Raw genomic sequence first — 20,791 nt, 5'->3', positions numbered from 1 at the left:
ATGGTCAGATACCAGAATCCTTTCTTATCAATGTAAAAACATAAGAAAAGTATTTCTTTGGCAAACCTGAGCAATGGATAGTCAAACAAAACTACGAAAACCATTCAATGGACTGTAAAAGCATTAAATGGACAGATACAACAGTTTATTGAAAAGGATCAAAACCTACTATTGATAGCTGTTGTAAACACTGAACCCATTCGGATATCAATAAAGTGTCAATAAAATGTTGTAATTGTTGCCAATTTTACCAAATTTTGTTTTTATTACCAATTTGTAAACTTTAGACGTCATATGATATTGCCTATTTTCTGACTTGCAGTAATAATAAATAACTGATAAATATTTTATTCATTCTTGTATGGTCGCATTTCCTATTTCAAATGTTACTTCATACTGATCTCACAAGTTTAAGCGCAAAGAGCGTCCACATCGGGCACACAGGCGCCGACGAGTTCGTCGAACCGTTCACCGGTGACGCACTTGAATTTGCTCTTCTTGAATTTGTCCAGCTTCTTGAGGGTGCACACGAAGTAGCGACCACAGTTGTTGGGGTCAGCGAATGTACCCTCTTCGAGGCACTGAAACTTAACCTTCAGCTTCGGTTGGTTCTCTGCCGGGGCCACGGGCTCCACCGGATTCACTGGTTCGACGGGATTCACAGGCTCTACCGAATCCATCGGTTCGACCGACTCCACGGGCTCCACAGACTGGTCGTGATCGTTAGGTTCGTCCGACTGATCGGCCTGGGATGATTCTTCGGGAGATTCGACCTCAACTGGTAGCTCCTCTTCGTTCAGTGGCTCCAAGGATAGGGCACGGCCAGCGACGACGAACGTGCAGCGTGCTCGGAGTGGGTTGAACACTTGCCCCAGGGGACACTGCAGGTTGTACTGCAGGTAGCCACCGAACATGTTCCAAACGCACCAGAAGTAATGGGTTGGATCGGCCGGATCCGGGAAGCGGCCGGGGGCAGTACACGTAAACTGGCCCGGGAAGCAGACACTCTGATCGGCCGTGCAGCGTTCCAGGGTTGGGTTGTAGGCGAACCCTACCAGACAGTTCTGCTCGAGGCTGTACAGGCCGAATGGCAGCCAAAAGCAGATGTAGTACTTGTGGCAATCGGTCGGATGCGCAAACCGTCCGGCAGCTTGGCACACGAATGGTCCGGGGGTAGTCGGAGCGGCAGTCGTGCTGGCTTCGGTTGATTCCGTGGGGCTAGCTTCAGAGGGCGCGACTTCCGAGGTGACTTCTTCGGTAACCGTTTCCTGCTCGGTGGTCTCTGATGGTTCAGAACTAACGCTGGTTGATTCGGTAACCTCCGGCTCATCCGTAGATACCTCCGGAGCCACACTGCTCGTTTGGGGTACCTCAGTCTCCGTCTCCGGGTTGCTTGAAGCCTCAGTCGAAGGAACACCTTCCGTTGATTGTTCCGGCTGGGAATCCCCTTCAGTGACGGTCTCAGAGGCACTGGCAGAAGATGTTTCCAACTCTCCCTCGGTTACGGAATCTTCAGTTGTTGGTTCAACCTCGGGGACTTCGGAGGATGGAACTGGTTCTTCGGGTTGATTGGTGCTAGCGCCTTCAGAACCTTCCTCGGTGTTCGACTCGGTATTTTCTGGAACCGCACTCGAATCAGCTCCTTCAGTGCCTTCAACTGCGGGGGATTCCGTTTCGCTGGGTTCTTGTTCAGTGGCCGTGCTCTGTTCCTCTGCATCCGTAGACACCTCGGGCGAGTTAGTTACCTCTTCTTCGGTGGGATTTGTCGCTTCTGGAACTTCAGCAGTTGACGGTTCTACTGGCGCTTGGGTGTTTTCGGTTTCGCTTGATTGCGTGGTAGCTTCCACGGACTGTTCAACTGTGGTGGGATTTGACTCAACCTCAGCCTCGGTGCCCTCTGTTTCAGCAGCGACACTTGATTGAGATGCCGAATCTTCAGTGGTTTGTTCTGCCTCAGCTTCGCTTGCTACCGTTGTGTCGGCATTGGTGTCCGATTCTTCCGGCACTTCCGTTCCTTCCGACGCTACATCAGATGACTCTTCAGCCTGCTCGTTAGTCGTCACCTCAACGGGCGAAGGAGAAGATTCCCCGGCGGGCTCTTCAGTGGCAACCACTTCGGTGACTTCCCCCTCAACGAGCACCTCTTTCGGGGTCGTGTCAGTATCATCCTCTCCGGTGGCTGCTGGTTCAAGTGGCGAACCCTCTTCGGTTTCCTCCACCAGGACCGGCAATGTGGCTTCCTCCTGCTCCTGCACCGGCAATGTGGCTTCTTCTTCCACCGGTTCCACTGGTCCATTCTCCGTTTCTAGTTTTGATGAGGAAAAGGAAATAAACCGATTAGAACGGAAAGCCCGCTTTTGCAGCATACGGTCCACCGCACGATGCACTTACCACTCTCGCCGACGTCAACGTGCGGCTCGGCTGTGGTGGACGGCGGTACAAACGAGTCACACTCAAAGTGGCCACTGTTGCTACAGAACGTTCCCTGCGGGCACTGCTGCACCTCGTCGTTGACGGTTTTCGGCACCCCGTCACCATAATCTACACAAAGCTGAAATTGCACATCGTCCAGGCACAGATAGTCCTTGCCGCGGCAGTCCGTCCCTCCGGTTTGCGGTCGTACGACTGGGACCAGCACTCCCTGTAGCAGAAACGCGGAGAGTAGAAAAAACTGTCAATAGTTTTGGGCACTCACGCCGCCGCGTGGCCAAACACTTACGAATAGGAGGAATTGTAGGAAGAATGCTTTGAAGACAAAATCCATATTTCGGCGGCACGATGGTGTAAAGGTTCCTATCCAACTTCGAAGACTTGTTCTTGGTTGGGTCGTTGGTCGTTACTGATGGCGTTTGGGTGGAGGCTGGCCTTATTTAAGCGAATGTTGCAACACGGTCCGGGATTGTTTCAGTTGACGGCAGTGCGAGAAACTTAATCCCTTGCCGGATTTATCCAAAGCTAGTTGGAGATAACGTGTGCGATAGTTGAACGATTCGGCGCGTGATAAGACAGGAACAGATTCACTCAGCTTCCAGTCGTTTAGATAGCAGACAGTTTAGTTTCCAAGGGAACTAGCCTTAACCTGATAGCTGGCTGTTTCCATTCCACTGCCATGCAGGTGAGGCAATGACTCAACTTTGCCAGCGAAGATGACAACAAGCTGGTTCATATTGCATATCAAAGACCGTCACGTAAATAAGTTCTAAATAACTTTGGATTGCGAGAACTCGAACCAATATAGCCGCATTGTGAATTCAAGCTTCAGCCATGGAGGAGAAATTTTGATTTGATTTCCACAGAAGCTATCTTTAGCATCAAAGTAACCGTTGGAAACCCAATGGATCGTTCCAATGCGTTCGAAAACAATGATGTGTCTCGGAATGCCATTGACTACCTTCTCAGGAACTGTTCGGGCGGAAATTCGTTCTGCAGCAGGCTAGGTAAGGCTCTCAAACCGATGGCGTATCGAAAGGGAACTTGTGTCTTCGAGATTTGATTAGATATCCGGCAGCAGCTTTGGCATTCTTGTTTTTCTTTTTCTTACTTCCGGCCGATTTCTGAATACCAAAGTGTAAATAAAAGGAGTATCTGATTCAAGCTTAGAACGAAAATAAACAAACGCCTATCTGCCCAGATGATCATCCTGGGCGGAAGCACTTGGGCAGAAAACGAAAATCGATTTTCTTTCGGTCCATTTCATCGGAATCGGTTGGAAAGCGTTCAACGTCACCGCCCGTCGGCCCAGCAACCCTTTTCTCATCATTTCAGTCGCATTCTTGCGCTGTGTCTTACATCCACCGGAGGCGATAGTTTAATAGCGATGGCTCCGTTTAGCGGCGGGCGGTAAAAATAGTCTTCCGTTGGGTGAGCAGTAACTTTGCAAACGCCGCCAATAAACCCACACGGCCATCGGCAGATTGTGGGCGGTGGACACACACACAAAGCGGTGAAAATTCAACCCGAAAATATCGATGATGAGCGAACGTTAAATAAACCGTCCGGAATGGGCGAATCTTTCGGACGGAAAAGATACGACCGAGTGAAATTATTTTAGCTGACTCAGCAAAACCCGGTCTACGGGGGGACGGCACGAAGGAAGCGTGAAGAAAACGTAAGAAAATGATCTGCCGCATACCGGAGACCGGAGTAATGAAGCGGAAAAAGTTTACAAATAGGATTCGTTGTGACATAAAGAAGGGAATTCATTCAAATGTTCAAAGGCATTTTAACGCAAGCCTGTTAAAGACAACATTGGTAGTATTTGCATATTGTTTTGTACACCTACCTAAAAAGGGTTGTAAAAAGGGTCGTCGTCGCAAAATTATTTTTCTTGTTTTCCAATGCATTAGTTGTTTTATCTGAGAACGTCAATTTAATTAGTGCACATGAAATGATTAAAATCAATGCAAAAAGCTAACGTCAAAAAACGTACTCTGAACAAACTAAAATCAATAGAAGCATGATACAATACGATGGCTATTCGTTCAGGCTTTCCATATCCGGGGGAAACCATTCCGTTTTCCTCCCTCCCCATCCACAAACGGGGGGATCATCCGAGGAAAAATGGCTTGTCACGGTTCGTAATATGAAATTCATTCCTTCCATTCATCTCGCTCACTTTCCTTGGTGCGCTCAGTCTCTGCATGCTGAGTCTTTTGTGCATCGGTTAGTTATGTTGGGTCTCTTGTTGCTGCGTCCCTGCGTTGCAGTGACAGTTCCGGGCTGATTATATGTCTTCCAAATCCCATTCACGATCCACGTTTTTCTCTCAATCCAATAAAGGGCTAAAAAACAGGAACCAGTCGTGTCACGTATCCGCATTCTTGAAAGTACATACATACGCGAGGTTTTTTTTGTGGGAAAGTGGGTGTGTTTGCTCGCTGTCTGTACCACGAGCGATATGTTTCCGATGGCCAAACGAACCGTTACCGTTCAATCTCGTTGGGTACTTTCTTATGTTTTGACCGGCATGTCGGCACGATGCTTCATTGCGAACAGGGTGTCCTTCCTATCCGAACTCCGCGCCCGCAAGGGAGTCGCACAGGTACGAAGCTTTTCGTTTTCTTCGGGGTATCCCATCGCGGAGCTACATTTTCCAATCAAACATCAGGTGTAGTAACGGAGGTGTGTCGCCGAAGTCCGATTATTCTTGCCTGGGCACATCCTGTACGCCACACTCAACGTAACTCAAGACGCACGCTTTAGCCGGTGGGACGTAGTTTACTATTTGAGTGCAATCAACGAACACGATATTGCAACTATCGATTGCATCGGTGGTGTCTAACTTGTAGGTAGTGGGGGTGTTTGTATGTGTGATCGAGCGTGATTGTAAGTCCGATAGCCGTGTACACTTACCGTCAGACCACGCTCCCAACGTACGGAATCGAAGCGAATGGTTTTTTCTTCAAACCCTTTCTTCCTTACTTTCCGATGCACATCTTCCGGGAGCATTTGTCCCGGGGGACGCGCACCGGTTAGCTCAAGTACATGATGATTGAATTACCATTTGCCAACATAAAGCACAGAGCTGGAGGGAGCTTGTGGCTTCGAGGCAACTCAAACAGACAATCGTTTGATGCTATTCCACGAACGTGCCCGGGATAATCGGTTCTCATTCGGGAGCTGAACGAAGCGTCGATTTCACGGGAAAGCGCCGTCATGTCCTGTCCCTCATCGAACGGTTGTCCGGATTTAAAGAAATTCCTGTCGTGGTGGTGTTCAACAATGGCGTTGATTAAAAAAACAAAACCATCGTTTGCGGTAAAAAACCAAACCATGTTTTCTCATGTCCTCTGAATTACAAACCGAACCAATGGCAAACTCATATAATCTGATAAAGATAAACCGAACTCTGATGTGGTTCTTTATCGCTATAAGTTGTTAATCTGTATCTGAGAAATAGTTCTTGTGTGGTTGGGAGGATATAGATTGACGTATTTTATACTTAAAAGTACTTATATATCGTAATAAAATGTTATCAAATTGGAAACCAACCAAGTGCTGTCACCGGAAAACTCTTTCCATCGTCTTAACTTCGGCACGTTTCAAGTGCGGTTGGTTTCGGCACGTGATGAATGAAAAGGGTTTTTTGTGTGTGTGCTTTTCATCCACCAACGCCAAGGTCTTTCTTCTTCGTAAAAGTATGTTTGGGCGTGGTAGAGAAAAGAGTTGCCCCGTGCTTCGTGGCCCCGTTCCATTCAATGGCACCTCCTCGGGCTTGCAAATGGTGGAAGCAATGCACTTAAAAAAATTACCAGAAAAAGACCCCATTGGAGGCAACCTTTCTCTGCCCTCGACTAACGATTTTTCCAGAGCCGGGAGGGAAACGCTTCTCGCTCCGTCCAACCGGTTTTCAAATGTCGCGTGCACACACAATGGAAAAGTTATGGTTGTTGCGGTTTATCGGTAAACAATAAAATTTTACGAATTTGTGCAGGCGAGGTGTTTTATGTAACGAACGCCTCAGTATGGGTTTTTTTTTATATTTCGCTTTCGAATCAATGCAAAGCTTTCCATGGCAGATCCCAGCTGAACCATGTATAATGCTTTTAAAGGTTTTTTCGGTCGAAATGGCCGCCAGTGAAAAAACTAGATGCTTGCAGGAACGAATCGTATTAAGGAAAGGGTTTTAAAAAATGTTTAAGCCGGAAGCGTGTTAAAAAAGTAGATTTTTTTCAATTTTGTTTAGTTTAATTTAAATTGATCTTTTGATGATAAACTACAAAATCATCAAAAACACATAAAGTATTGTTTAATTTATTAGCCTAAAATTGTATACTCCAAAAATACTTACAGGAACACACATACTTGGGTACTAAAACTAACGACATTGCAAAATCCAATTATCGTTTCGCGATAAAATATATAGAAATGGCATATTCCGCCATATGTTTCTTAATATACGCCACGGTAGAAACATATGGTTCAATTGTTGAAACGCGGTCGGTGCCTACCTTCCAGAGTGACCGTGTGTCAACAACATACTGATGGCGCAGGTTTGGCGGACAATTTTGCAACCATACCAACCGCATGACCGGATCATACTTTTATTTTTTGTCCCACTTCACACGATAATGTAATTAGTTCTCGGGGGAAATCAAGCTGAAACAGGGTCGAGTTTCGCCCCGGTAGCTACACAACCATCGTTCGCGTCGTGTAGATCATCGTGGGGTTCTTAGGGGGTTCACATGGCTCCGCTGCTGCTTCCGTAGAAAGACAACGGGCACATTCTCCTTCATGATGCCAGCGAATCGTCGGTGAGAAACGATAATGCTTGGAAAATGGAATACGTGATTACATTTTGCTTAATTGTTTATTTTTCAAACTTTAACAAGACGTTGCATTTTTCATGAACTGATTCCGCCCTTCGCTAGCTGCATTGCATATTGCACTGTTTAACATTTGTTTTCAGCACTGTTTTCCTAAGGCATGTTATTTATTATTGAGCGTTTGAAAAACTACAGTTGACTAGATTTATTAAATCACGAGCTGCAAACACATACGCAATTTTGCAGTTTTGCATTTTATAGTTATTTGTCAGAAGGGTCAGATTTTCCAATAAGTATAACTATTCTTTTATAACACTTGAAGGAAAACTTCAAGCATAAAAATGCTCAAACGTCCTCACATATGAACTATACCAATCATCTCTAGCATAACGGTTGTTGCTGCCTGGGCATAAAGCTATATTCCGGTAAAGTGATACTGGGCGGGACGGAAAAACTACACAAAAGATACTTGTATGTGCATGGGGAGGAAAAGAAAAATCACGGTAATCGGAAAAAGAAACTAGCAAAGCTGGGCGAAACAGCGATTCAACAAAAGCGCTTTTCCGCTTTAACAAATTCAATTAATTATAAGCTGCTCTCCAGCCACCGTGGCCATGTTTGTATGCGACCATTTCGATGTTTGCTTCCCCCCGGATGATGAGGAGTGGCCGGCTGTATGCGCCGAGCTACGGACGAACGGGAGCACGGGAGCCATGGGTCCGGAAGAAACTTGAGAACGAAACATAAGAACGGTGCTTCGTAAACGGCAGCCTCCCGGGTAAATGGCATGCCAAAGCGCCTTCTTTTGAGGTCTTGGGGGTATCTTTCTTTTAATTCCCTTTTGAATAAAGCGTTCACCCGGCGGTTCGCCCTCCCGTGGCCCTTCGTTCCGCCGGGCGCACAGAATTCTTGACCTACTAATTTTTGTTTGCAATTATCCCTCTTCATTCTTGCCAAAGAGGGTGGAAAAATTCATCCGGTTGGTTCCGTGACCCCATCGACAACGCCCTGCCACGACGCCCAACAAAACCAAACAACCGTGGAAGCACAAACAACCCCTCGGATGTGTTGGTTTTGTGGCAAATGAAATGAAAAATGACGTTGTTCCTTAATTCGCAAGAACTGATAGCCGGCAATGGTGGACGGTCTTAGAGCACAAATGAAGATTTTGCTTCATCATGGAATTTTGTGCTCAATTTTGGCGCAAAAGTTGGACATTGGGCAAGTGGATTTTTTAGAACGTAAACAGGGCAACACGATGGATTGAGTTAAATAATGCTTCATTATCGCAAACTAGAGGCTCAAAGAACCCTCTTCATCTGAAACCAAAGTTGTTTTTTTAATGATCAATTTTAAACATAGTGAAGTACAATATAACCTCACATCCTGACAATAATTTTAATCAAATTATCCTTTTCAATACTTTCGTTTTAAGTTTTCTTGATATATCATTTGTCTCAACATGATCAATGATCGTCATTATGATCTACATTTAAACAAAGTACGTAATTTACTAACAGACTGTCATAAGAATATACTTTAAACCATCTAATATAATTTTATTCGGCACGAGCTCTGTTCCATAATCCTTTTATATTTAAGGAATCAATTTAAAAGCTCGGGCTTTGAAAAAAATCTCCCCAGAACTAAGCGTCTCAATTAAACCAACGAGAAAGAATTGAGCTCAAGAGATTGCATCGTTTGCCTCGAGAAAAGCGTACCATCATTTTATGCTAGCTCATAAACCGAACCGGCGAAAACGATATGTGATAATGAATAACGCTTTCCTTCTGCGAGCACACCGTGTAGCGATGCAGCTTCCCATCAAAACCGAGTTTTCCTACGGTTTTATTGCCAGTTTTATCTTTTGGCAAGCACGGAAAGGGCACAACAAAAAAAAACAACAGCACCGTTCGCTCCATCTTCGAGTCACCGGAAGGAAGGATGCTTTCCAATTTCTTGACATTCCCGTTTCTCGCCCACTTATCGAGATGGTCCACTATTGCCTTTCCGGTTTTCCGGTGCCGATTGAATGGCAGAAAGTTCGCCCGTTGATGGAACAGAAACGAATATGAACTGCTCCCGTGTGGATACAATTAAGCCGGACCATTCAGATGTCCGGATTGTCGGTTTTTGGTCCCTTTTTCTTGCCTTTTTAAATGGACTGGCATCTTCCAATGCGCTCTGAGAAAACGATTTGCTGTATCGAGGCTTTGAAAAGAAAACCCCTCATTCCGGTGTGTGTGTGTGTGTGTCTGTGTGCATCGTTTGGTATGTTCGTTTTTCTTTTTATTGACTGAAATTAATCCCCATCGTGAGATAACGACCTTCTTCCAGTACATAAATCACGAGTTTTTCACGATCGCTTCGACGAGTGTGTACGTCCATTCTGGTGTGACGGGCCGTAGGCGAGTAGGAAAAAACATTTTTCCGGTGCAGATCCTTTAGCACTTTCGTCGGGGAAACTTAGAACACTGGCCCTTCCTACTTCTTAGCCCAGCGTGAGGAACGGGAGGGTCATAAAACTCTGATAGTGATTGTCGGGAATGTTTTTGTATTCTCAAAACTGTCGTTTCCTCGTAGCAAAACAGCTCGGGAAAAAGAAACTGTCCTAGTGAGACTGGAGGGGACCGACCTAGGACCTTGGGTACGCCGTTCTTGGAAAACAATGTCACACAGTGAGCGCCGGTACGCTCGTAAATGATGATGCATATGTTTGCGGAGGTGTTTTGTTGTTCCGCCCCGAACTTCTCGTAGACCTGCACTACTTTACGGTTTTCTCTTTTTGTTGTGTATATGTGTGAGCGATGATACCACACCACAGGTTCTTGCAGCTCCAGCTAAAGGAAAAACACTTCCTACACAATTTTCTCTTCCATCGCCGACAGGCTGTAGTGTTGGCGGGCCGGAAACCGGCAGCAAAATATTTATCAACTAAACAAGTGCAAGTAGCAACGGCTTAAAGGGGTTGCAATGTTGATGCTGCAGGACCGGCCCACCTCGGGTTTGCTCGGGCATCAGTGGCACCAGATTAGAAGGGAGCTTGTTGTCATTGCTCGCAGCTTAGGCAGATGCGGTAGTATGTTACTAAGACAGGCTTAAGAGAGGTGCGGATGAATAAACCTATTAACGTTCCACAGTGCATCATCGCCGTGTCGGGCGGTAAAGCAAGTGGTTGTTTTCGAGTCTCCGAGTGTTTGCCGAACACACACACACGAACGCGGTACAGGAAGTGCACCGATTGTGTGTACCCCTGGAGCACATCTGCAGCAGAAATCGTCGACGTTTTATCAACCGCAATAAGATAAAGTAAATCCACGCGCTCTCAAAAATCAATTTGATGCCAGAGGTGGAAGAAAATCAATGAAGCGGTTCTGAAAATCTTTAATGGACGTAACATGGGTCAATCCTTTTGCCCAAACCCCCACATCGGATGAGCCTTTGCCGATCGATGCTTAAAGTTGACAAATTTAATCACTGACCCTTGTCACCGTCACGTTCGCTTGTAATCGGTTTTCGGTGGTTTCCCTTACGGGGAAAAAGATTTCGTTTTTTCACTTTCCGTTGCTTGCCACAGCAGGAGCGTGGACCCTGGGGTTGGGTCCGGTGTCAAAGCATCCCAGCCAAACCCGACGTCACAACGAGGGATAAAAATTGAATTTCAATTTTCATCGCACACAGATGCCCATCTTTGTCGGTGCACTCAGAATTCCTTTCCAGCCGCAAACTTTTGCATCAAGAGGGGATGAAATAACAAAAAATAGAGCTTTCTGTGAGTGAAGATCCCTTTTGTGTGTGTGCGAGCCAGTGAGTGGGTGTATGTGTGTGTTTGGTTCGTTCCTGCAAATCCTTTCCCAGCGGTGCCGCGGTACGAGTGGAGAATGCATTATTTTCGGGATATTTTTTCCCGATCCAACTACTTTCTTCACTTTTTAGGCCACCCTTTTTCATCCCGTGGCCATTGTCCTTGGCATCTCTTCCATTCATTATTTGTTTCGCTCCTTTTTTCCCACGGACCCTCTACCCTATTCAGTGTACGGTCCATTCGCTAAGATATTTTTTCATCCTCCCTTTTTTTTTCTCGACACTTTTCATTCCAGACCATTTGCGCTCCGAAACGAAAGTTAGACGGATGAACAGCGGTCCGTGGACCAACCCGAGGACCATCCCGCCGAAGCTCGGAAAAGCGTGAAAGCTGTTAGGAGGCCGTGCCGCACCGCTGCCCGGCGAAACTTCACCGTTCGACGGAGCCGCCGGGGGCCGAAGCGCGCGCAACGGAGAGGAAAACCAATTATGATGTGAGAAAAATCTGGTCCGAGGTTTTTTGCCCCACGGTGCAGTGCAAAAATGGAAATTTGAGAACGTACAAAAAAGTGCAAAAAAAAACACCAGAGTTCAAGGATCCGTAAACGGGCACAGGGAGCGCATAGGGAAGGAACGAAGAATGTGTAGCTACGACTCGAGAGTTCTAAAATTATATCAGCTCCGGGAAGAAAACAAAGCCACGGCGGGAAACGTTGCACCAGGAAAATTTGCGCGAACACAAAACTGGCTTTAATTTTCCCTTTTCGACTAGTCCTTCGCTGTTTCACGCCCGAATTTTGCCCCGAAGGACAAAACGAACGCCGGCTCAGATTGTGGACAGTGCCGTAATGAGGAAACTGTGTAGGAGAAGCGAATTGTTACAAACGAAGCGCAATTAGATTTGTTGGCGTGTGAATAAAATCATAAACCCCTTTTTTTGGGGTTGTTTTTCTGGTCAACAACAATTGTTCTCGGGTTGACGCAAACGTTTGACGGCGTGAAACATTTCGTGGCGGGCTTAGAGAAGCTTTGCTAGCTGCCTGATTGCTTGTGTGCGTGAGAGGTTAATTCAATCAACCCCCGGCCAGCGCCCATTGTGGTTCGCTGTATTTCGGCGTTCGTTTATTAGCGAATTTCCCGGGACATTTTTATTCTATAGCAATTTCCTTTCGCCACTGTTCTTTCAGATGACGGAAATTATGGGCTTTTGCGTGCTGTTTGGATTGTGTGACGGGCAGTTTCCAATCGGTTAAGTGAACAAAGTGCTTTTTCAGGTCAAACAATCGTACACACCAACCTGGCGAGCGGGGGAGAACGCTTTCACACCCTTCAAGGACTTGACGCTGCGGGTGGGCAGGTGTTTGTTTATGGGTGTTTTGTGTGTTTGTAAACGCGTGTGCCCGTCAGTGAGTGTATACATGGTTGTGTGAGTGCGTTTGATTTTTTTGTTGTTGTGGCACAAGGAGGAGCCACTTCCGGTAGTTGCAAATTTTATGACCGTTTGACTGCCACCGAAAGCCAGCTAACGAAAGCCAGCTAACGAATGTAAACCGGAACCCGGTGGGAGGTGACGGCAGAGGCGGCGTAAAGCAAACTAAATCAGTGGGTAAAAATAACAAATCACAGCAAATTAAACTAACGTGACTTGTTTCGTGCTTCACGGTTCGCGTGTGCCGCTGAGATTTTCGGTGTGAAGTGTGCTGCGAGCTGCGAGAGTAGGGCAAACAAACTGCGTGGCATAAATAATCGATTCGGGCCGCGAAGCGACCGCAGAGCATGAGGTTGGCGCGTGGCTGTATGGAAATTTACAACCGTCGGCGGCCGGCCGGGGACGCTTCCGGTGCTCCGGTGGAGATGAATGCCACGGGGCGGGAGAGCACGCTCCGAGCGTACGACAGTTGCAGCGATGGCGTGGCGGCGTTGGTGGCTTTTCCGGCCCACACCGTGGCCAGCAGCAGGGTCGAGGGAGCGGAAGGACGGAGCACTGGTGGGGGCGATCCGGAGCACGACACGGCAACGACTCCGTGGCCCGCCTGCGACTTCCAAGACGAACGCAGGGACAGCTCCGGTACAAGCTTGCATCGATCGCTTACGACGGGAAGGACGCAGCAGGAGGAGGAGAATGACGAGGAGGTGCAGGACAAACAAGGCGGCCGATGGAAAATACGCGGCAGGCTCTACCATCGATCCCGCGTGCACCTGTTGCTGGTCGCTGTCGTGCTGCTGACACAAATGTTTGTAAATATTAGAATAGGTAAGTGTCAAACACCTTTTTCCCCAACCTCCGGAAGATGCGCCATCATTATTGGATAATTTTTTTATGATTATTCAGATGGTTGGTTTGTATCTCGTGTGTATGAACTAGGACTTATATGTCGGCTTTGTCTGTCACTATCACACAGACATATCATTGAATATTACTAACAATTTGTATAATTATCTTTTAACATATGACAACTTTAAATTTTGATTTAATTTAATTTTATTTAACAATATTGAATAACATGAACACCATATTAGAAAAGGGTTTAGGTATTACCAGCTTTTCTTCAAATGAGAGACACTTGCACTGTTATTCCTCTCTTCCTACATACCAGATTTTGTGTTTGAGATAACAAAATATCATCCAAAGTTTTTATGATGCTACATCTTCCCTCGAGAACTGTTCCAATCAGATAAAGTACAAACAGTAGTTTTTAAACTATTAATCTTATTTTAAAAGCGTAAGCTTGATTTCACATACGTTCATGAAACCAACTGTCCTCCTCTTCTTGGCAAAACGACCGTCTTAGGGTTATGCCTTCCCTTGAAGGGTTTGCTAAACACGTTACCTTTTTAAATACGTAGGTGGTTAGTCCTTTCGTACAGGGGAGGGTCCGGTCTTGGTTGAGATTCGAACCCACACTGTCGAGTTGGTGAGCCCCGGCGCTCATGGGCCGATTATGTAAGTGGCGCTACCGCATTTTTTTTTTATAAATTTTATGTCTCTTGGGAACGAATAGAAAGTAAATTTGTTAATACCACCACACGTACTACTATACAACCACAATAAACTATGTTACATTGTATTTACATTTGACCAACCTGATTTGTGATAACTTTTTGTTCGTAAACTAGATAAATAAACAGATAATTTGCATGCAAACTATAAGAAATCAATATTCAAAAATATAGATGCTCCTTTCAAAAGTTTTTAAGTGTCCAATGTCAAAAATCAATCAGTAGTGAAAGGTTATTGATATTTCTCCATGTAACTTGCCTGCTTCTTACCTAATAGTTTGGATAAATATTATTTTCGTTATTAACAATCAAAATATAATCATTCCTATAAATTCCAATTTTACGAACTACTGCAAACACCACCATATGGCAGGGTTAGTAAAATATAGTGTGATGCATGCTGTATCCAGAACTGTTCTTGATTCTATAACGATTTGACGGATTCGTGACGAAAAGCAATCAAACACTCATGACACCAATTTCCAGTACAAAGCGAATCAAATTAACCACTTTTGACATGTGTCAAATGATGGCGCCGTCGCGGGTGCGTCATAAACGCTGCCATGCTCATCCCGTAACGATTCTCGCTAATTCATGCTGAAACAGTTTGCTGAAAGTTCCCCGGGCGGCGAAACTGTCATCACATACCGTTTAACGTTTTACGGCGACGGGTTTGGTTTGGCGCGGTTCGGTACGAGAACGTCAGCCCGGCCCCCAAACCCCCCTGGGGAGTGCTCTGAATTCACATTCATAATCCATCGGTCGAACCCACGACCGGCGCCCGCTCCCAGGCAGTGATTCTCCATTTTGACACCTTGACAGACGTGAATTTGTCCCGAATATTTTATGACGTCGTGTCGTCAGACATATCGGTTCACGTCATCTCGCGTGGGCACCTCCATCCCGGCGCCACAGAAACCAGCATCCCCCATGCCCCCTCGGGTAGGGTAATATCCGATCTCATTACTCATTCCGGGCACTGGCACTTCCTCGCCCTAGGGATGGCGGCAGCCTGCAGAAGGGAGAAGGGGCGAAGTTTGCGGGCCGATCATTTTCCCAGCCCCCTCCCCCCCATCAAACCGCTGCGGTGTGCATGCGTGCGTTTCTTTTGTTTGACGAAAAACTTGTCGCCGTAGAATAGGCAAGGGCTCGAAGAATCGGAACCACGTCTTTCTGACGGCGTTGCGGTGGCGCTTGGCAGCTGCTTAGCACGCCATCCATCATCCACGCAGACAATCCACAGTGGCAGAGACGACGTGCCCGGATGGCTGCAGGAAATTTGCTCATTCAATTATAAGATTGATGCATATGCACGTGGGATAAATTTAATGAGTTTTTAATTCTGGCTGCGAAAGTCGAAGAGGAACGACTTTCCCGAGGGCGGGGGATCGGTGTGTGACGGGTAAGAGATGTGTAAGTGACGGGTTAAATTAAAAGATTTTCTGTACATCGTTCTGATCAGCACGTCTTTTGTTTTTCTTTTTATGATAAAATGAAATCATAATGAATCAAATTTTACTGTATTAACCACCAAAAAGGCAATGGATTTATTTAAATAAAACACCATCATTTATCATGCTATTATTTTACGGCTCTTGATTAAGCTTGCGATACAACATTTCTCGGAATTGAGTATGCTTTTCCACAAATTGTTATGGCAACACCATCACGTTGCGATTCATAGCATCGACAAAGTGTTGTACTTTTACTTATGCTAACGAAGCAGCACGAATCGGTAACCATGCCGCAAGCTGGAGAAGCACAATGTAGCCCAGTTGCTCCAGCTCGGTTATATGCCTGCTGCCAGCTGAACGTTCCCCGTGACGTATGGACCCAAACCCGTCCGCTGGTCACACGCACCTGGAAGTGTGAGATTTATGGTCGGTAATTATTCACGGCACCGAACGCGATGCAATATTTATGCGTGCCGCAATCGCCGAACGATGAGCTTCAGCCGGACGGCAGCAACGACGTCCACGCCCAGGATCGGGTTCCACCGGGTCAGCGGAATCGAATTGGAAAAAGTCGGCTCCCACCGACGCGCGGTCGGTTCCATTTCGGACGTCCCGCCTCTCCGCCGGACTGATGCATTCCCGGAAACCGATCCGAGCATCGGGCGGATTAGCAAGCGTTTTGGGTTGACGGGCTTTTAATTGATTCCCTCCTGGAGCCCTGGAGGTGATTGAAAGGCCTCGGCAGCTGCTGCCGACTCCCTCGTGGGGGCGGGGGCGAATGGTTTTACGGTACGCTCACACAGGATACAGCAAATCCCACGCACGCGGCCATCATCACCTGGTACTGGGCAAACGCATTAGCAAAATCGCTCCCATACCCGCCCCAAAGCTGGCTTTAGCTGACGCTCCTGCCCCGATCGTATCCTGTCGCGATGGAGAAAGACCCAAACACCGGGATGATGGGTGGGTTGCCGTTACTTAATTGCATATGAATATTTGATGCTGCGGGAAGACTAGCAACGTTGCGGCTTCGGTAATTACCGGTGGACCGTTCGAAGGCTGTTTTGGGAGGGGGTGGGGAGAGAGGGGGGGGGGGGCTGGTTGAGTGAGCTGGGGGGCATCCTGCACATCATGGTCCGGAAATTTCTTCTGCCGGAACTGCTCCGGTCCCGGGGTCTGCTCTCGACCGGGACGAGTGCATACGAGGCTTAGAGGAAAGTGTAAGGTTCGCTGCATTCAAAGTTGGTTGCGTTGCGATCTCTCATCAAATTCCTATAGTTCCCGTATTTGTTTTCATTTTCGTAGCTAAAATTGCAGATAATTGCACTAGGCAAGGTTTGAAAGGAATGTAATAAATTCAACAATGATTTAGATTCGTTTGAAATTTCACAATGAGGTAAAATTTACGTGTGAATTAATGCACCACAGCGTCTGTTCAAAGTCCACAAACTTCGAGCTGAATATGGAAATCCTCGGAAGATCGTGACGATGAACCACCCAGCCGGTTCAATGGTAATGCATTTGGCGGTCCCCATTGTCATTGTCGTCGTTGCACCGTCGTTTGCATTTCCGCGAGATAAGATTGCGATAAGAGATGCAAATTACGCCCAGTGCGCAGCTGCTGCTGCCGCTTCTAAACGACGCTTTCACACCTGGCCAATAACAAGCCATCGTACAGCTCGGACCGGATCAGACGCGTACAGTTTGAAACGTACCTTACATTTCAGTCGAAGGCTTCAGGTGGCGTTTGAAGTGTTCATTACAACGTATCCGCCGTAGCAAGACACGTTGGACGTTGAAGTACCCGCCCGGTGCAAGCATATGTTGCCGGCGTGTTAAACATATTAAATCAAAGCGAAGCGCTGTGGCCTCATCAGCCTCTCAATTTGGCCCGTGGAAGGGCAGTAGCAGTCGTGCAATATGTTATACTGCTCGTTAAATATGATTACACATTACGAAATGCCAGTGCCGTGCGTGGTGAATGAGAATTTAATAGATTGAAGCGCCTTTTAATCGTTCCCGGCCATCAGAAGACACATTGCGATCGCGCTAAATATGGCGCCGAACGAGGGAAAAACGCAGTCTCATAGCTTTGCTATAATTTCTGCGTAAAACCGACAACCCAGAAGGGCCACAATGATTCGGATGCGTTCCATTCATTCATTCCTTTTTTTTTTTGAATATCACTTTCATCCTCTTCACTCGGCGTAAGGACACGCTCGCTCGCTATCGCCGTAGCAGCAGGCCGATTTGCTGCGACACGAACCGCTTATCATTTCGTTGCGCTCGGAATGGTGCTTAAAATATATATAAATATTTTTTTGGATTTTTTTTTCAGTCCAACAACCATCTCCTTTCGCTCCGGTTGTGGCATACGTTGTGTCCCGCGGTCGGTGCTCAAGCACACCATTCCAGCAGGATTTTAATAGGCGCTGCTGCGCGCCAAAGGTGCGCCATTTGGCCGGGAAGGTTGTGGTAATGTTTGTCATGGCACAATAATTTTCTTCCTTTTTTTTCTCTCTCTTTGGTTTCTTCGCTTGGGCTATCAATTCATCTGTCCTCCAACCACCCGGACGGGGCGGTCCCTTTGGCGACCGGCAACAAATTCAAGCCGTACGTGCTAAGCGGGAACGATGTTTTAATGTCGAAGGTGGAAGGCGCAGCACAATATGGCAACAGGCATGTACGGGCACACACAAACATATTTTCTCCGGCACAGCAGAACGCAGGGACAGCTCCGATCGTCCCATCTCATTAAAAATAAAGCAGTAAAACCTGCCCCAAAAGCGAATCACGTCCCACCGGTTATGTTTCATTGGGCGAAAGTTTATTAGGAAATAAAACGTGGGACCCGTGGGTTTCACGCGAGTGGCGTTCAGATGGCTAAAGGTGATTGCCATGGATGTCTCCCAAAGGGCCCGGACACGTGGGTGAAGCCGTGCAACCCGTATCGGTCCTTTTACACTTTTTTTCTTTCGGTTCGTTGTTTCATCCATTCTTTAAGCGGCGAAACGAATGATGATTGGGGCGGCGTCCTTCGCCCATGATTGGCGCTTGAGGCAGGATTGTGGCTTTTTTTGTTTTTTTGCTGTGCGAAATTAAAAAGAGCAAACAAAAAGAAAGAAGAGAGAGTCGGTGGAAACACGAGAAAAGAAAGCAGCTGGATAATATTTCTTTCCCGGGCCAGGTGCAAGTATCCGTTGCAAACGAGCAAGCGAAAATCAATTAATGGAACATATTTTGCTGTTGTTTAATTTTGCTTCTGTCACGCTTTCTCCGCAAACTCCAGTAAAGACGGATGCTTTTGCTATGGCAAAACAAGGTGTGGAATATCATTTTCTTTAAATTGTTTATTCGCGCTTTGATTGAACTGCTTCTATGTTGAGGCTCCAACTCTGCCAAGAAAATGACGGTCGATCATGAAATGGTTTAAAAAATGCGTGTCCTTGCAAACGATAATTATCTAAAGCGACGGCTAGACACAGCGGAATTCGCACGAATATTCCCGCCGTCCAGCGGGAATCCCGCTGGATGACGGGAAACTCCATATGAAAAAAACGGATTTCGTTCCCGCTATGTTTAAAAAACGCGAAACTACGACCCGGCGGGAACGGACGCATTTGCTTAATTGAAACGTTTCATGAAAAGTTCATTCGCTTGCTACAACAACGTCGGTATGGGCAACGTATATGGATGCGACCGATGTTGTTGGAGAGAAACCAAAAAGCGAGTAGTCTTCGACGCAAAATTTTGGAGGAGGAACTCAACAACACCATTCATAAACTTTATATTTGATAATGACTCACAATTCCACTTTTACCTGCCGCCAATTTAGATCACGTAAACAAACTAAAACGTAAACAAAGCTTCACTTTGACAGATCGGACGAATAAGCTCGTTCCCGCTGGATATTCTGTCGAATCTGGGCTACTTTTTCCCGTTCCCGCCACCGGGAATTCCAGGCAAGTTTAAACAGCGGTTAAGAGGAAGGGCCGGAAATTCGGTCCCAAACGCGTAAGGAACAAACAGGGTGAACCTTACGAACCAATTGGGAGAAAAATGGTGGTCCAACTCAAATAAAATGGTGGACAAATTGAGGGCCATGCCTCCGGGGAGTTCGTGTTGAACATTTACAGCATCGCTCTTGTTCATGTGCTCATGCGGTCTGAGTTTGTCTCTGTAGGCGGCTCCCGGATGAGGATTGCCCGGGATGGTTTTATGTGTCGAGAATTTTCGAGCAAAGCGGTGACAAAAATGTAACACCACAATGCTGCAACATTAATGACTCTGGTGGTCCCGAATTGGACGAAACCATTCTTCCACCGCATGATGATGATGATGATGATGATAGCGATGCTGACGGTGAGCACAATGATGATGGGAACAAGGATGACGATAATGGTACTGCGGGTTGTTGCACTGATGGAAATGTTCGCCAACGTGAAACTTTGTCTCTCCTGCGGCGATTATTGTTCGTTTAAAAAAAAATCCCATTCAAGACAGTGAAACCTTCTGTCTATGGATGGATACCGGACCAACACTGACGGTCCTTTTTTTTTGCTCCCCAATCGTAACGGCTCGTGCGGCGTAAAAGATGGAGTTAATAAATGAAACATTATAGCGCGTCCTTCACGCACCCGTCCCGGCTGTTGTGTCCGGAAGGTGGCGTTCGCGGAATGTGCGTGCGGCTGCGAGAAGTCGTGTCCGTCGCACGAATGACCACATGTTCCGACACTTGCGACACGTCATCCTAGACGCTCGGAGGCGAACTGGGGGGACCGGGAGCACTCGTCTCCGATGCGATTATCATCCTAATGATGATGTTTACACGTTTGATGTTGGAAGTTTTCCGTACCCGCTTGCCGGAGGAGGACGCGTGAGCCACACCGGTCAGCACCGTTTTGGAGAAATGAATCCCATGCCAGCCGGGGCCTAGGAGCCGGCGATTAGCGGACCCGGACAAGAAAGTGTCCACCAAAACGGGCGGAACGAAAAACGGTACCCTAATAGCAGCCGAGCACTGTTAAGTGAGATGAAAAATGATCCGCCATTTAGCGGTAATCTTTGGTATGGGATTACACTTGGCGGTTTCGGCCCGGGCGTCCTTTCCGGCGTCCATCTTGGGGACAATAATTCAATTTATATGCTCGAGCCGGAAATGTTACGGCTCTTACCTAACACCGCCGGCCATTGTGGGTGGTCATTTTTTGGATGATAAAGTGGAATTTGCTTTCGCTACGATGACCGTCGGCGAACGAGCGCATGGTT

At 46.8% G+C, this 20,791-nt stretch overlaps 2 protein-coding genes across 2 annotated transcripts in view; one reads left to right on the top strand and one right to left on the bottom strand.

Annotated features, from left to right (window-relative positions):
* Positions 1–294: 294 nt before the first annotated feature.
* On the bottom strand, positions 295–2,764 carry LOC131284963 (mucin-22-like). Its single transcript, XM_058313821.1, has 3 exons — positions 2,720–2,764; positions 2,392–2,641; positions 295–2,305 (listed from the first exon to the last, which is right to left on the bottom strand). Exons 1-3 carry the CDS (start codon positions 2,762–2,764, stop codon positions 411–413), a joined length of 2,190 nt encoding a protein of 729 aa, XP_058169804.1. The 3' UTR covers positions 295–410.
* Positions 2,765–12,845: 10,081 nt separating this feature from the next.
* The window catches only part of LOC131284962 (neural cell adhesion molecule 2), a 61,957-nt gene continuing 54,011 nt past the window's right edge, over positions 12,846–20,791 (top strand). The window contains exon 1 of the mRNA XM_058313820.1: positions 12,846–13,323. Coding sequence (XP_058169803.1) covers positions 12,846–13,323 — 478 coding nt within the window. The remainder of the gene's footprint in view (positions 13,324–20,791) is intronic.

This window comes from Anopheles ziemanni, chromosome 3 (genome assembly GCF_943734765.1).
Source record: "Anopheles ziemanni chromosome 3, idAnoZiCoDA_A2_x.2, whole genome shotgun sequence".
Classification (NCBI taxonomy): domain Eukaryota; kingdom Metazoa; phylum Arthropoda; class Insecta; order Diptera; family Culicidae; genus Anopheles; species Anopheles ziemanni.
The sequence above is the reverse complement of the archived record's forward strand: the minus strand, read 5'-3'. Positions and strand labels throughout refer to the sequence as shown.

What these genes read in the sequence shown, in the direction of transcription:
- LOC131284963 (XM_058313821.1), bottom strand. Translation starts at nt 2,764, where the DNA reads ATGGATTTTGTCTTCAAAGCATTCTTCCTACAATTCCTCCTATTC. An exon ending in TCCTACAATTCCTCCTATTC is followed by an intron (nt 2,642 to 2,719) that starts GTAAGTGTTTGG and finishes TTTCTGCTACAG; the next exon opens with GGAGTGCTGGTCCCAGTCGT. An exon ending in CGTTGACGTCGGCGAGAGTG is followed by an intron (nt 2,306 to 2,391) that starts GTAAGTGCATCG and finishes CATCAAAACTAG; the next exon opens with AAACGGAGAATGGACCAGTG.